General features: G+C 40.2%; 1 protein-coding gene across 6 annotated transcripts; it reads left to right on the forward strand.

The window, feature by feature from the left end:
* The first annotated feature begins 83 nt into the window (after positions 1 to 83).
* On the forward strand, positions 84 to 15,882 carry LOC137355716 (uncharacterized). Of its 6 annotated transcripts, none has more exons than XM_068021167.1 (6): positions 84 to 289; positions 2,606 to 2,669; positions 4,173 to 4,235; positions 5,025 to 5,087; positions 9,348 to 10,089; positions 11,837 to 15,882. In XM_068021167.1, the coding sequence occupies exons 2-5, from the start codon at positions 2,630 to 2,632 to the stop codon at positions 10,079 to 10,081; spliced, it is 900 nt and encodes a 299-aa protein (XP_067877268.1). In that variant the 5' UTR covers positions 84 to 289; positions 2,606 to 2,629; the 3' UTR covers positions 10,082 to 10,089; positions 11,837 to 15,882. The 6 variants fall into 6 exon arrangements, with proteins under 6 accessions (XP_067877268.1, XP_067877273.1, XP_067877270.1 ...); XM_068021172.1 differs by having other exon boundaries at positions 9,348 to 9,822; XM_068021169.1 differs by lacking the exon at positions 11,837 to 15,882 and adding an exon at positions 3,226 to 3,364 and having other exon boundaries at positions 9,348 to 11,787.
* Positions 15,883 to 16,087: the final 205 nt, after the last annotated feature.

The following is a 16,087-nucleotide window of genomic DNA, read 5'->3' on the forward strand; positions in this document are numbered from 1 at the left end:
TTCCGTACCAACCGTCCAACCCAGAGGGGTCCTTTCTACCTGGAAACCCCCCCTCCTGCGCCTGCGCGAACCCTCCAGCTTTAGTCCTCCGCGCCGATCGCCTGCTGGCAAACTGTGTTTTGTGAGGCGGCTCGAGCAGGAAGGCCCTGGGCTTGGGAGGCTTCCCAATGGAAGAAATACTCAGATAACTTGTCAATCGAGCCTAAAGCTTTTCTTATGTGTGAGGGGAATGAAGAGAGAGGGAGGGGGGGATGGTGAGCTGGAGCTAGTTTGATCTAGAACTGCACAGGTAAGATGTTTGCAAGAAACCTTCATCCTTCTGTTTATTATTATAATTCTCTCCTTTTAAACATTGCTGATACTTTCATTTCAACGCATTTCGGGAGGAAAAAGGTCTGCATCACCCTGCAATATTTGTTTTAAAAGCCTGCCTCAGCTTGCTTTAGAATACTTTGCTCTGAAATAAACATTTATTTTACCCACTTGGTCTGTGGAAGGGTAACATGACTGTTCTGTTATCTCCTTCCCCTCTCTCTCTCTGCCCCCACAACTTTCTAAATATTTGTCATTCTACTGACCTAATACTAAAACACCTGCCACCTTCCCCTCCCCAATTTTATAATCTAAATTTCTCGGTATCTCTGAGATTGATGTATGTGTCCCTCCATTGTATATATGAATGTGTGAATCTTTGTCCAATTGCAAGTGACATTTTTTAATCACATTTGGGCGGCACAGTGGCGCAGTGGTTAGCACCGCAGCCTCACAGCTTCAGTGACCCGGGTTCAATTCTGGGTACTGCCTGTGTAGAGTTTGCAAGTTCTCTCTGTGTCTGCGTGGGTTTCCTCCGGGTGCTCCGGTTTCCTCCCACATGCCAAAGACTTGCTGGTTGATAGGTTAATTGGCCATTATAAATTGCCCTTAGTATAGGTAGGTGGTAGGGGAATATAGGGACAGGTGGGGATGTGGTAGGGATATGGAATTAGTGTAGGATTAGTATAAATGGGTGGTTGATGGTCGGCACAGACTCGGTGGGCCGAAGGGCCTGTTTCAGTGCTGTATCTCTAAACTAAACTAAACTGAATGTGCTATTTCTCTACTTGGGCGGCACAGCGGCGCAGTGGTGACAGGGTGGGTTTCCGCCGGGTGCTCCGGTTTCCTCCCACAGCCAAAGACTTGCAGGTTGATAGGTAAATTGGCCATTGTAAATTGCCCCTAGTGTAGGTAGGTGGTAGGGGAATTGAGGGGATGTGGTAGGAATATGGGATTAATGTAGGATTAGTATAAATGGGTGGTTGATGGTCGGCACAGACTCGGTGGGCCGAAGGGCTTGTTTCAGTGCTGTATCTCTAAATGAATAAAATAAATAGAAACTAAACCATAATAGTAAGACCAAGGGGTAAAATTAGGCAAATGCATGTATTGGACTGATGTTGTATTCGCACAGAAATCAACACTTGGCATATTCTTCCTGATGGGTTCGTAGCGATGAGTGCTTTGGAATCATTTACGAAATGGCTGCGTGTCATTTATTTTTTTTATTTATTTAGAGATACAGCACTGAAACAGGCCCTTTGGCCTACCGAGTCTGTGCCGACCAACAACCACCCATTTATTCTAACCCTACAGTAATCCCATATTCCCTACCACCTACCACTAGGGGCAATTTATAATGGCCAATTTACCTATCACCTGCAAGTCTTTGGCTGTGGGAGGAAACCGGAGCACCCGGTAAAAACCCACGCGGTCACAGGGGGAACTTGCAAACTCCGCACAGGCAGTACCCAGAATCGAACCCGGGTCCCTGGAGCTGTGAGGCTGCAGTGCTAACCACTGCGCCACTGTGCCGCCCATAAATGTCATGATGGGTGATCCGAGAGTCTTTCTGGATGGTTAGGCCGAATGGCCTTCCTCCCCCATAATAATGTTTCTTCGTTTTGTAAACTACTTATTGATGAGATAATTTTCCTGTAAAAAGTGAAATGAGCTTGTGATTTTTTTCTCACCATAATCGCTAATTTCATTCATTGACAACAATCATTTTTGCTGCAACCTGTTTTAAACCTGTCGTATTTATATAAAATATCCTCTTTTAGTGATTTAATCATGGAATCGGAATGGTTACAACACAGGAGGAGGCCATTCGGTCTGTCGTGTACATATTGAATGTTAAAATCTAATAGTGAGGCTTTTTCTTTTTAATTCTTTTCAGTTTTCCCAAATAAAACAATATCCGTAATTCTAAAATATGAGTCCTCAAAAAAAACTTAACAAAAAATATAGAAGCACAGTCATAACAATATGCAAGTTCATGTTTTAGTTTTAAAGAAAGTCTTGCACATATATGATACCCTTCACAACCTCAGAATGTTCCAAAGAGCTTTATAGCCAGCGATGGAACTTTTGAATGTAGTCACTATTGGACTGTTTTATGAGGACAAAATTTGCTCCAGTACACAATCCGAAGGCATCGACCTGCACAGGATTTCTTCCTTTTGCAAACCTAACATAAAGATGTGCTATGCTTTGTTGTTATTTAAAATGCTTTATTTTAGTACAGACATTTACGTTGTAATAGGTAATATTTCAGGGCTTTTCTTTGTAGAGACAGGATTATCCCTGAAGAACTATGAATGAACTGTCTTCCAATGGACATCCTTTTCTTTGTGGTAAGACTTTAAAAATCTCTAAACAATTGCAATTTATGAAGATGTCGAAATAATCAGTTCTACTTCGGTGCAGTTTATGTACCTATGATTTTCAAACTTTTTCTGTAGATTTTAACGGGATCACCTGCAAATGCAGAAATTTCCAAAAGACCGTGCTAGCTACCCAAAGGAAATCGTGCTATTGTGAAAGAATGTTTTTATTATGTACTTATGAACAATACAGAAGACAGAATTCTCGAGATACTGGGTTCACAGTGCACGGTTTACTTAACACTAAAATGGTAAAAGACTGTTTTAAGGGATCCACCGACCCCCCATTTTGAAATTCTCTGGTGTACACTAGGCTTTACCAGGTGATCTTGACAAAATATAGATGAAATATTTGAAGTAATAATTAACTTTTGACTGCACTAAGCTGATTTGGGACTAGAAAAAAATTACAAATAAGAACACATGTATCATTCTACAAATATTAGAGATTAGTAAGAACATCTGAAAGGAAAAATGTGCGAGAATTTAGAGTTGCTGATCCAAATGTTTTATGATTTTTAAAAAGGAACTTCATTCAGTGCTCCTTCAATTGATTAAAGAAACCATCCCTGAGCCATGCAGAGCAGGAAGATCCCATGTTCTGTGTCTCTGCTGAAAGAGCTGACCTTAGACGGGGATGACACAATTATTCCTGGCACCCCGAGGTAGGAAGAGGGAAAGTCATCCAGGGTTCCCCCTCCTGATTGCTATAAAGTGCTGCCCGCTAGAAGTATGGGTGTGCGTTTGGAGATTGAATGAGGATAGAATCAGGTTGGCTGTGATGTTCTCTGCAATTAAGTAGCCTTCCGACACTCTCAGTGAAATCTCACGCATGATGATAAATGTCCGTTTGGGTGAGGTATTAGAGGAGAGATGCTATCCTTGGCATCTGACCCTAGCAAGCATTCTAGAATGGTTACAAAACAGAAGGAAGCCATTCAGCCCATTGTGTTTGTGCCGGCTTCTGGAGCGGAAAGTAGGGAAGAATATTGAGGAGGGGAAAGGGGACAATATTTTGTAAACTAGCTAATTAGTTTAAATCAGGAAACTGCACTGTCATGGAATCCTACTAATGGAGGAAATGTGTTGAAAACTGGACACAACAAATAAATTACTCGAGAATAAAGGGTGGTTGGCAGTGAGCTACAATCCATTCACTGAGTTCTAATAAGATCCTAACACTGGTTATTTGTTCTTTACTTCTGGTGTTTTTTTGTAGTTCATAAAACCAAAGTTACCTTTAGGCTTTATTAAATGATGGAGGCACTAAATTTTATTCAACCTTTCAGTTTCTTTTGTTGCATTGTTGCTGAGCAAAGCAGAATAATAAATGTAGGTGAAAGGTTGGTAAAAGGAGAAGGATACAGGGCCTGATCTGGTTTTTGAAATTTGACAGCTTATTGGAGAAGCTGCTAAATGGTACTTGTGTTTTTAAACTTTGTCCCCTTAATTTTCTCCCCACATTTCCTGTAGGTGCTGACTCATGCTGGGGTATGGCTCCACAAGTGCCTGTTGCTCTTCAGTACTTCACCCAAGGTACAGAACACCAGACAGGGCATAATTGGGTTCAACTGTGATGCTTTCCGTGGTCAAGCAGCCTGCTGACTGTCTAGGCTCACAATGAAGAATTAATAGTTATTTGGGTGGAGTATTGGAGGACTACTAGCAACCATTGAACCATACCCAGCAAGAGCAGGGGAAGTGGGGGTGGAGGGAAAAGACGCAGGTGTGATTATTTTTAAAATGAAAGAAACATACAAATTTTTTATTTTGTAGGAAGTCCAGGGGAAGTTCAGTAAGATTTAGGGTTTCAGGAGAACCGAGCCAAAATTCTATATTCGGATGAATTATTACGAGTTTGCAATTTTGCCATCAGGCTCCATTTTACCAATAGGTGATTACAAAAAATTAGGGACCTTTCGACATTTTCTTTTTGCATGCCTTTCACTTATTTCTAAATGCCTTTGTTTAAGCAGTGAATGCTGGTGACGTCATCAGAAGTGCTGCTTTGAAAAGATTACAACGTTGAGGTGCAAAATTAGTATATAGAGTTAGTGCTAAATCTTCCATGCTCTGTATTAATCCTTCACAGTTGGCTTTGGCAATTGGTTCAAGGCTGTACTTCTAATGATATCAGTTCTTACTGGTAGAAGAAAGTAAAAGGACGTTCTTGATTGAGCTGTGGTCCTGATAACGAGACTCCTTCAGGGTGTGTTGCAGTATTTTTATGGCTGTATGCTGCTTCCCTAAAAATTCCAAACATATTTTTAGGAATTTGACAATTATATTCAAAATAAAAGTTGTAATTTTTAAAAATCTTTGTAGATTGGGATCACCTCAAGAGGACTATGACCGAGCTGTCTTTAAAAGGTCTTCCACTTCTGCATGGTAAGTTGTTGTTTTATATGTCAATTGTATTTAAATTACAAAGCTATCTACCAGCTTACTATTCTAGCCTCTTTGTTTTTAAAAAAAGTGACAATAATACCTGTTCTTACTTGCTCCAGAGGTGGTGCTGTCAGCCCTCTATGCCTGTTGCAGTGTAAAATGTATCCATTTTCTATAAATAACTAAGTACAGACCAGTGAGATTGCCTAATGATAAACTAAATATCTAAGCTCTGGCAGGTAGTTTGAGTCAGTGTCCAAGTTGCTTTCTCAACGAATTGCAGAATTGTAAAGCGCAGAAAGAGGCCCATTGTGTCTCTTCCGGCTCTTTGATAGACCTATCCTATTAGTCCTACTCCCCTGCCCTTTCCCCATAGCGCGGCAGATATTTTTTTTCTTTTTAACTATATATCGAGTACTTCCTTTACGACACTCCTTTAAAACCACCTCTTTGATCAAGCCTTTGGTTGTCTGCCTTAACACTTCCTTATGTGGCTTGGTGTCAAAGTTTGCATTTTAGTGCCTCTGCGAAGTTTCTTCAGACATTTTATTAAAGGTGCCATATAAATACAAGTTGTTTTTGAAAGTTACTCCTGAATCTGCTTCCTGTAACATTTTCCGTGTCAAGCTTTATTGACACCACCCACTTGCTATAAAATAGCAATCTTACTTGTTGTGAGCAATGCATAGAAGATCTGCTAGCTTTCTAATATTTTTAGTAAATTTCCTTTGATTTGGATGAGTAAACTATTTACACCTGTATCCCAAGTATTTGGATAATACATTGTTAATTGGCAGAATTGTAATTTTTGAATGAACAGCATCTTTGTACATTTTTACTCCAGCATTACTTATAGTATGCCAAGGACTGCCACTAACATGCAGCCACGTTTGGCCTCTTAGTTCAATTAAAGCTAGTACAGTTGCTATGATAGATTTGGCCAGTATCCCCCAAAGGATCACCATATCTAATCAGTAAAGCAGCAATCTCCAGTGCGTACTACTGATCCCACAATTGCCAGTGGGTGTTGCATTGCTTGTGCTGACTGAGACATTAACCAGCCATGCAGCCTCTTTTTCATGATGTGCAGATCAGTGTCATAAAAAGAATATTAATGCTTTCATTATGTTCTGTTCATGCTCTCATCCCAAATTGGACTCACCTGTTTAAAGTTCTCAGCAGCACTCTTCCAGTTTAGGGTTTAGTGCAGTGAATGAAACAAAAGTTTTGATTTGCGTGTTTTAATTTTAGCTGCTCTGTCCCTTTGGAATAGCTCCTCATTTTAACCTGCTTGCACTCCTTGCTGGTCCGGAATAAATTTTGAGCTGGCACGGTATCAAATTTGCTTCCTACCATTCCAAAGCAAGCACTCTTTTTTTTAAAAAAAAGTGATTGCTCAGCATCTAAGATTTTCAATATGTTTGTAAACTTGCCAAAACTTTCACTGGTTAAAAATGTCTAATTTATTTTTCATTTCTTCCCATGCTTGTGTATGAGTGCCATTTACTTTCCAGTACTTCAACCACCTAGCCATTCTTTGTTTGACTATGGGGGCATCACAGCTGAGTCTGAGCCTTGTTTTCATCTGAGGCCCACAAGCAATGAATAGCAATGAGAAGTCTGATTCACCTTTTTAAACTTACTCTTCCCTCTGCCCTGTTTCCCCCCTTAGTTGTTGACACTCTCGCCAATTGCAGCACCCCAACTGGTACCCAAATTGAGATCTGCTAATTGAGCATTGGCTGAGGATCTAACACAGCACATTTCGGTCTGGAGAAATGATTAATATATCAGGCAGCCCCTTTATTCACCTAGGACATTGCAGGAAACCTTTAATTGAAATCTTAAGTAGACAAATTTAATCTGAAAAGGAATATAAATTGCACCCTTTTTGTGTTAGTTGTATAGTGAAGAACTGGAACAGGCCTCAAATGCTCAGATTCAGCAGGAAAGTAGAGAAAGAATCAAGGGATTGAAGTTGGGAAATAAACATCAAGTTTCTACAAACATTGCTTTTGAGCTTGAAGCTAGAAAGTAAGTCAGCTCATCATTAACTGGAAATTTCCAGCCCTGCTTGCTTTGCATTGCTTTAATAGTTATCACCACATATTTTGTGCCTCCCACTCCTTTCTAAAACCCATATTTTTTTTGTATGTAGCTTGCCTATATGAAGGGAGGGAGGAGGAAATGATTTCTTGCTGAATCAGTGTGAAATCTGCTATCAGAGCCTGGAATCTGCTCTGACAGAGGAGGTGAAGGCCTTCAATTTAACAGTTTTTACTGGTTCTGGAGGCACTTGAGTTTCGGTACATCAGGAACTTGGGCACAAATTGGCCAATGCTGCTTTGGCCACAAATTGGACAATGTTAGAAAGTCAAGTATGAAGAATGAAAGTAGTAATGGGCAGCAGATCCTTCTTGAGTAAAATGTTAGGGTAATTTATAGTGAACGCTTGGAGTCGGAACTCTGTGCTCTATCCATTGCAAGGCCCCTGCTAATATGATTTTTAACAGGCTTAAGGAGGTGTCTAGAAAATGTGCTGGCATTGACTTGCTTTGGTTTTCCTTCTCAAGTCTCCAGTGGACCAGCAGATCAGGAGCTCACTACATACAGCACTGTGGGCCTAACCCTGTGTTGTATCATTCTGTGGCGCAGTATTCCAGTGTGCTGTATAAACTTTATAGTTATTTTCTGTAAATCCTGAACCAGAAAAAAGCAATTTGAACTCCTATGTGAGCACAGTCAATAACATCAAATTAGTACAAACTGTAGCAGTAAAAAAATTCTAGAAATGCAGTTTGAGAAGCATCTGAAAGTAATGTTAAAAGGTAATGTTTTAAGTGTCGATCCTCTGATTCATCGGAACAAAAGGATTAAAAGGAGATCTAATAGAGATGTGAAAAATTATGAAAGGTTTTATTAAAGTAAATAGGAAAAAAAGTTACTTCCACTGGTAGTTGAGTGTGTAACTAGAGGGTATAAACTTAAGATCATCACCAATAGAATGAAGGGAGGGTTCAAGAAAATGTTTTTGTGTCACCAGAGTTGATAACCATAGCTCCTAAAAGGGAAGTGGATAATATTTGAAAAGAAAATTTTAAAAGGGTTTGGGGAAAGTGAAGTGAAATTTGATTAAGTGGCTTGCTCTTTCATAGAGCTGACACAGGTGTGGTAGACTAAAACGGCCTTTTTTTTTTGCTTTGGTTCTAAATGTCGTTTCCTTTTCAATTATTTCCACCATTTGCAATTTTTATATCAAGATTTTTCCTACCTGTTACTTCACATTTGTAGTATAGTAATTTCTTAAAAGTGTTGTAAAAATAATTCTGTAGTTCTGATAGTTTTCCAAGAAGTAATCTACCTTTTTTATCGCAACAAAATATAAGCCATTAAAAAGCATTATGATTAATTTTCAAATCCTTTTTGTTTTCTCCTGAATGGAGAGGACTGTTTGGCAAGAACTACTGACTGCAGCTGAGAGAGAGGGCTAAACTGTTGTTAGTATGTAATCGTCAAACCTCTGGATGCTTCAGAGATGGATGTTTCAACTCTACCCGTGATAATTCAGCTTCCCTGTATCACTGGGCTCAGTAACCCTCTTGAGTCTGTTACCCTGATGCTTAAACAAGTATCATTAAATGAATGGTATTAGAATGTGGAAAGAAATTGCTAATTTCAACTGATTTTGTTTCTCTTGGTATCTTTGCTCTGTTTAAATTTGTTTCTCCATCCTCTGCAATGATCTCCTAGCTGTGAGGGCAGTTTGTATCCTGCTTCTGCCAATGCTGCCCTTGAACTGGTCACTCAGATGTGCATTCAAGCAGCTTTGAGTGACTACCTCCCTTATATACATGTGCATGCTTCCATGTTTTTCCACATCCTCTTTTGAACGAACCACTAGCCTCTCCTTGTCATGTACCAACACTGATACCATTGACAGAAAGATCACAAATGGGAAATTTGTGAATATGACCCCATGTGCTGCTAATTTATGACATGGATCCTTGGTTAGCTACCCTCTTCACCTGCATATTGCATCTTCATCTTGCTACTGCAGTCCAGTCCTGAAAATATGGGTAGTATTAGTCTCTCATAAATACATTTTTCAAAAAGATCAGATAATTTGTGTGTTTGAACCAGCAAAGAACAGCATTATACCTTGATTTGAAAACACTTCTGCAAAATATCAATGTTGATTTCAAATCTAGGTGCTGTCACATGTTTTAAATACTCTTAGCTGTGTCTGTCCTTCATTTAAAGATCCAGTGATTGGAGAGCTGTTAGCAGAGAAACAGGCTGTGGACTTGAAGAAAGAAGAGAAACTGAAGAAGAACAGAGAAGCCATGAAAAAGCACCGGGAAGAAGAGACAGCGGAGCAGAGGGACGATAGACTACGCAAAAACAGAGAAGCGATGAGGGTGCGCCGGCAGATGGAATCACAGGAGCAGCGAGATGACAGACTCCGCAAGAACCGCGAAGCTATGAAGCGGTTCCGTGAAAGAGAAACTGAAACACAGAGAGATGAACGGTTGCGCAAAAACAGGGAATCAATTAAAAATCGGCGGCAGCAGGAATCGCAGGAGCAGAGAGAAGAGAGGCTGCGAAAAAATTGGGAGTCAACCAAAGTCCGACGGCAGGAAGAAACCGAGGAAGAACGAGAGCAAAGGTTGCGTAGAAACTGGGATGGAATTAAAAGGCGCCGTGAACAGGAAACGGAGGAGCAACGAAAAAAAAGGTTGCGTAAAAATTGGGAAGGGATCAAGAACCGGCGGCAACAGAAAAATGAGGGTGAAAAGGAAGACATGTTGTGTAGAATTTGGGAAGCAATGAGACAGTTTACCCAGCAGGAAATGCAAGAGGATAGAGACAAGCGATGTCATTTGCTTTTTGACAGGGGACTCATGGAAGGAATGCAGGACGGGAAAGATGAAAGGTTGCAGAACAGAGAGGCACCAAGGTGCTGTTTTCAACAAGAAATGGAGCAAAGAAAATGAAGAGAAAGGTGCTAGAATTTTGAAAGCTGAGAAGCTTCAGTGCCATGGTTCCTCCAGCAACCCCTAAAATTGAAGTCTTTAACCAATAATGCTCTCCTGTTTTAGTTTATTGAACCTTGTTGGTTACTAGGAAACAATATTATGACATAGAACATGAGATTAGTTTCGCACAGGTGGTGGATAAAATTATCTTATTTCATGGTGGTCAGTGATTCACTGAACTTAAAATACATGATTGTCAAGGATGGCAAAATGTGGCTCTGCACAGCTAACACTGATGTAGGAGCAACATTGCTGTTTACTTGGCCAGTTGCAACTGAATGATTCCTTATTGAAGGAAATTCTATTTTTAAAGAAAACAAATGCAGGAAATGTTTCATGATATGGTATGCTACAAGTAATAGTGACCTCCATAGACATAGTGGTTCATTTCACTTAAGGTAACCTCATAAATGCAATCGTGTTTATACCAAGCATTTGGGGTTCCTGTGTTCTCAGTGCCATTAGCAGACAGACAATTTGTAAGTCAAGGACATCAAATAAACTGACTAAGGACCAGGACCCCACATCAGTGACAAAATTAAATAAATTGTCAACCCGCTCTCGGTTGCCAGTGACTCTTTTAAAGGATATGGGAAGGGTGAGGAGATTGTGACTGAGGCTAGCTATGTCCTGGAATGGTATGTTTGTCACCACTGGTTGCTTGTACTGTAGCAAAAGATCTGTTTGTTTCAACGCAAAGTTTGTGGTGCATATGTTATTTGAGAGTTGTTGCCTTCATTTTTATTGAAAATATCACTGCATCTGCAATGTCTTTTAATCAGATAACAATTCCCATTTAGCCACAGAACCTGGTAATCAATGCTGAGCCCCCTCTCCATATGTGAATTTTGAGTTTTCTCTAGTGTGTGAGGAATGGGGAACACTGATTTTAGTGCAAATCTTTGAGGGAAACCTGTGCTGTATTTGCTCCTCTTCGGTAAACAAATGAAAGTCTAGCTTTAATTCTAATTTTGACAAAACTCACCGATCATGGTGATCTGCCATTCATCATGGATCCATGTTGCAATGCTATTTGTAATAAAATGCTTGCATATTCTATTGAAAAATTACTTTTAAAATTAATATACTAGAAGGAAAAAATAACTTTTATTGATATAAACACCTAGTCTTGTTCTGAGGATGTTCCAAAAGTGCTTAACAACCAATGAATTATCTTTAGAAGTGTAGTCACTATAATTATGTAGGCATATGTGGGAGCCAATTTGCAGACAGCAAGGTCCCACAGATAAATATGGTGTACATTTGGGGACAGATACTTTGCTTTGGATGAGACATTAAACTGAAGCCCCGTCGCTCTGTTCAGGTGGACATTAAAGCTGTAATAGGAAGGCGGAAGGTCGGCATTGTAGAAGAACGAGATGAAATGGGTGAAATACCTTCCTCATCCGAGCCTATTTTGCGATTACATTCTGTGAAAGCAGCCATTGTCAGTTCATGCCACAGACTGTTGTAGCAACTGAGAATCTAATTCAGAAAATCGTTTAACAGCTGCTTAGCCCTTTACATGAGGCAGAATGCTTTATTATGATAGAAGCAGGGCAATCGGTTTTGCTTATAAGCAAGGTTCAAACTTCTTGCTGGTTAGTAGGTAACTCTGAGAGGCCCAGTAGCCTGGAAAAATAAAGAACTATTTTTGTGTTGTATTTGTACAGCATTTTATTTAATAACTGTAATTTTACCATCATTTTCAAGAGATTTTCATGGAGCCTTGATTGGACGAGAAGCTGGAAGATGGGATTAGACTGGATAGCTCTTTCTTGACCGGCATGGACGCAATGGGCCGAATGCCCTCATTCTGCAACATCAATCATCTTATGATTACATAGGGCCAAGAAGGGTATTGCGTTAACCGTTGGCTTCTGGTTTCAAATGATTTTTACAATCACAAAGCAACTTTCAAATTTGGGCTCCATTTGAATGCCACTAGGTACAGTAATACCATGTACCACTGCACAGTACTGCAGCGCGACAAAACATTTTCCCACACTCTCTCCTTGTTTCATGCCATTCATCACCTGTGTTATTGCTGCTGATTGTGATGTTTATTAATGATTACGTATTTTTAGAACACCTGCCTGTTATCCATGGGCAGGGCAAGAGCAAAGGAGAGCCATTTATTTACATACATTGTCTGAATCTCAAATATTGTTGCCTTTTAGCTCCCTTGCTTGCTGCTTTCATATTTAATTTTATTGAAATAGTGACTTGTTGGTATTCAGAGCTTTGCTGATTATCATAAGCTTATACTTTTTTATCTCTTTGGCCTCCTTATCTCGAGAGACAATGGATAAGCGCCTGGAGGTGGTCAGTGGTTTGTGAAGCAGCGCCTGGAGTGGCTATAAAGGCCAATTCTAGAGTGACAGGCTCTTTCACAGGTGCTGCAGAGAAATGTGTTTGTCGGGGCTGTTACACAGTTGGCTCTCCCCTTGCGCCTCTGTCTTTTTTCCTGCCAACTACTAAGTCTCTTCGACTCGCCACACTTTAGCCCCAACTTTATGGCTGCCTGCCAGCTCTGGCGGACGCTGGCAATTGACTCCCACGACTTGTGATCAATGTCACAGGATTTCATGTCGCGTTTGCAGACGTCTTTAAAGCGGAGACATGGACGGCCGGTGGGTCTGATACCAGTGGCGAGCTCGCTGTACAATGTGTCTTTGGGGATCCTGCCATCTTCCATGCGGCTCACATGGCCAAGCCATCTCGAGCGCCGCTGACTCAGTAGTATGTATAAGCTGGGGATGTTGGCCGCCTCGAGGACTTCTTTATATAGGTAAAGAAAATAGTGTTGGCATGCAGCTGTTGAATCTCACTAGTGTTCTCATTTACAAACTTGATCTATTAATATCATGCAGGTGTATTGAAAGTGTGCTACACCTTCCCTGCCTGTTCCCCTTTCCTCCTTCCCAAACAAAATAACCTACAGCTGTTAGTCTCCTCATATTTTATTTCATGGGTGAACCCGCCTTTTTTTTTTCATCTCTGCTTGACTCAACTTTTACAGGCTGACTCAAAGCTGCAGAGCCTGTAAATTAAAATGAACTTCAATTTAATCCCTCCTTCCTTTCTCCCACACAAAGCCCTCCCATGTAAGTGGAAAGCCAGAAAGTTTGACCTGTTCCCCCAAAAAAATCAAATGAATCTTGCTGATAGGATTTGCGATCTGCTTCAAAAACACGTTTACTACCCACACTGCTAATCTGTCCTTTGCCTCCAGGTTTCTGCTAGTGGAAAAAGTTAGCATTAACTGGCAGTCGAAAAGGCTTGGGGATGGCAAATTGCATATTACTGAAATTAGCTTCTGCTGAAGGGAGTTATGTGAGACTTTTTAAATATAATTCTTTCTTCCTTTATTTCACTTTCCTTTAACTTCCTTCCAACCCATGCCAAAAAAAACATTTCTGAACTACTTTTAGGCTCCTGCTCTGGTTTGTGTGGAGCACCGTTACACCAGACTCTCAGTTCTGCCTTTCCCTCCTTTCTTCCTTTGCCAGTTGGTGTCATCATCCAGTTAAAAGCAAGAGCTGATTAATCTGGTGATAGTTCACAACTTCAAGCGAGTCTCTCCGACACTGTCCCAAGCTAAATAGGTGCTTTGTTTTGAAGTGCACCTGATGGCTAAAGAACATATTTTGCCCATCGTTTGCACTGTAGTAAAAGAATAGGGTTGCATGATGACAATTCTGGGCAGACTGGACGTGATTGGATAATCTTTCCATCAACCATGCCTGGAGAGCACACTGCTGTAAGTGACTGATTTTACACACCATTTGTATGTAACTATCCTCCACTCCTCATTTTTCTGGAGAAATAACCTTGTTTTAAGAGTTGTTGCTCTGCTTTCAATCATGAGTTCTGTTTGCATTAATTTGTAGAGATTCTTGTCAAATAGGTTCCATAAACTGCTGTGGTACACTGTTTAGCCTCAGTTTGCTGATTAAAATAGATTTTTAGTTTCTAGACCTTTGCCAGTACCACTGTGTAACCTACCTGCTATATTGGGGTTGGCATTCCATTAGAACCGATATCCATTTTTGATATCTTTTATATAGATTAACTGCTTCAAGAAGCACTTCTGCTGTAATGTCAGGCCTTGTTGCTATGGACACAACGTGAGTGGATTCAACATTAGCCTGTACAACATAAAGATCAGTGCTAATCCCATCTGAGATGTGTGTGGTCATTTCTGATTTGCAATTTGTGGCATTGTTTTGGTTGCTAAAAGGTTTTTCAAAGAGGAAAGCCTGTACCATACAGAGTGCAGAAATATTTTGCTGCTGCGTACAAGTGGATCAAGTCTCTAATCCTGCTGCAACAAAGAGGCATCCAGCAGCAAGCTTTGGCATTGGGCTGGGGCTGGCTTCAGATGAGCCTCCAGAAATCACCACCTTTCCAGGGTCTTGCTGTGTTACTGCTGAAAACGGAGCTGCCAATACCAGTAGTGTGGTAAAATAAACATACTGCAAATGTACATTAACTCTGGACATGGTAAAATTCCATTTAACTCCCATGTTAATGCAAAATTTAAGAGTTATTTCATTTTGTAATTTTTGCCTGTATTAATATGAAATGAGGTTTAATTGTTAAACATTATTGTGCTAATGAAGTGGTCATTTGGCAGCAACGTTATCCTGTATATTCCTTTGTTGTACTAGCCAAAGTTATATATGAAGGCCTGTAACATGGAGTATGAAACATATAGCACTTAAAGCCTAGGAACCCTACCACATTGTGTTCTGTAGTACCATTTATTGTCATTTTAAATATTTGCACAAGTTGTGTGTCGAAGTGCATTGGGGCTCAAGGGCTTGATGCAAGTTCCCAATCGTGGCTGCTTCATTCACAGGAGGATCAGGGAAATGGAAGAGCAGGTGGCCCTGATCCACTCTAATTTCTGAATGCCTGGATCAGGAGCATAATTGAAGAATTTGGGAATCTGTAAGCCTGGGGCATTGTGCTGGGAAAAGAGGGAATCTTTTTTTGAACAAAGTATGCTTTTGTTTCAAATTTTACTAGCTGTAAAATAAAGTCAAATTGAAAATGATTTCATAATGTTTTATGAATAAACTAAAATCTTGTAAACTTGTTACATACTGCAAATCAGAATTTTGAACCTGGATCGCAAAGTCTCCTGAAATCCAGATTTCTTAACAATGCAAATGGTTTGATTGGCAGCTGTGGACATTGACTGTCACAATGGTTTCTGTCCTTGCATTTAACTGGAGTGGGCAAAGGTGGCAAGGGCTCCTGGTGGACCTAAACTGAAGCTACCTCAGAATAAAAATCTGGAAAGCTTTAGAACTGGGAGAGTTTGGATTCAGAAGTAACTGAAACTACGCTGTTCACAGCCAGGAAAGGATTAAATTGGATCCCTCTGTCCCTCTCGACAGAAAATTGCCAAGAATAGGCCAGCCTGGAGGCATAGTGGCTATTTAATATATTTTGTTGCATTCACTGATGCCCACAGTTTAAATCCTGATTGTTTGCTGGTTTATATGGGAATGGCCTCTTCACTGTTTTGTGTACTGTCCCATTTAATGGTTTCATCTGTGAACTGAATCTAATTAAAATGGTTTATGAGGTAAAATCTGATTTATTTTCTTTCACGTAGTCAGCATAGGGAAGGATGACTTGATCATTAATATATGCCAGCAATGAAAGCCAAAATATTTGTACTAAACCAAGTGTTTTACCTGAGGTGGAAATTCTTTTTAAAAATGTAGTTTTGTTGTTGTAGAATGATGCACATAGATCATAGAATTGCTTTTTTATCTGGAATAAACTAGTAATGCTTGTATTCATATCAGTGTTAGTACCCAATCTCAGCCAACCCTCTTGGAGTACCTTCCTAAGAGCTCAGTAGTATGCTTATGATGGCACAGGTTTAGACCAGGCTCAGTGGTTGCCTCAATTAGAGGGAACATATGAATTAGCAGCATGAGTAGG

This window comes from Heterodontus francisci, chromosome 43, assembly GCF_036365525.1.
Source record: "Heterodontus francisci isolate sHetFra1 chromosome 43, sHetFra1.hap1, whole genome shotgun sequence".
Taxonomy (NCBI): Eukaryota; Metazoa; Chordata; class Chondrichthyes; order Heterodontiformes; family Heterodontidae; genus Heterodontus; species Heterodontus francisci.

Excerpts from the sequence above, each read along its gene's own strand:
- LOC137355716 (XM_068021167.1), top strand. The coding sequence starts at position 2,630 with ATGAATGAACTGTCTTCCAATGGACATCCTTTTCTTTGTG. Across the intron at positions 4,236-5,024 it reads TCTTCAGTACTTCACCCAAG|ATTGGGATCACCTCAAGAGG; the intron begins GTACAGAACACC and ends AAATCTTTGTAG. Across the intron at positions 5,088-9,347 it reads AGGTCTTCCACTTCTGCATG|ATCCAGTGATTGGAGAGCTG; the intron begins GTAAGTTGTTGT and ends CTTCATTTAAAG.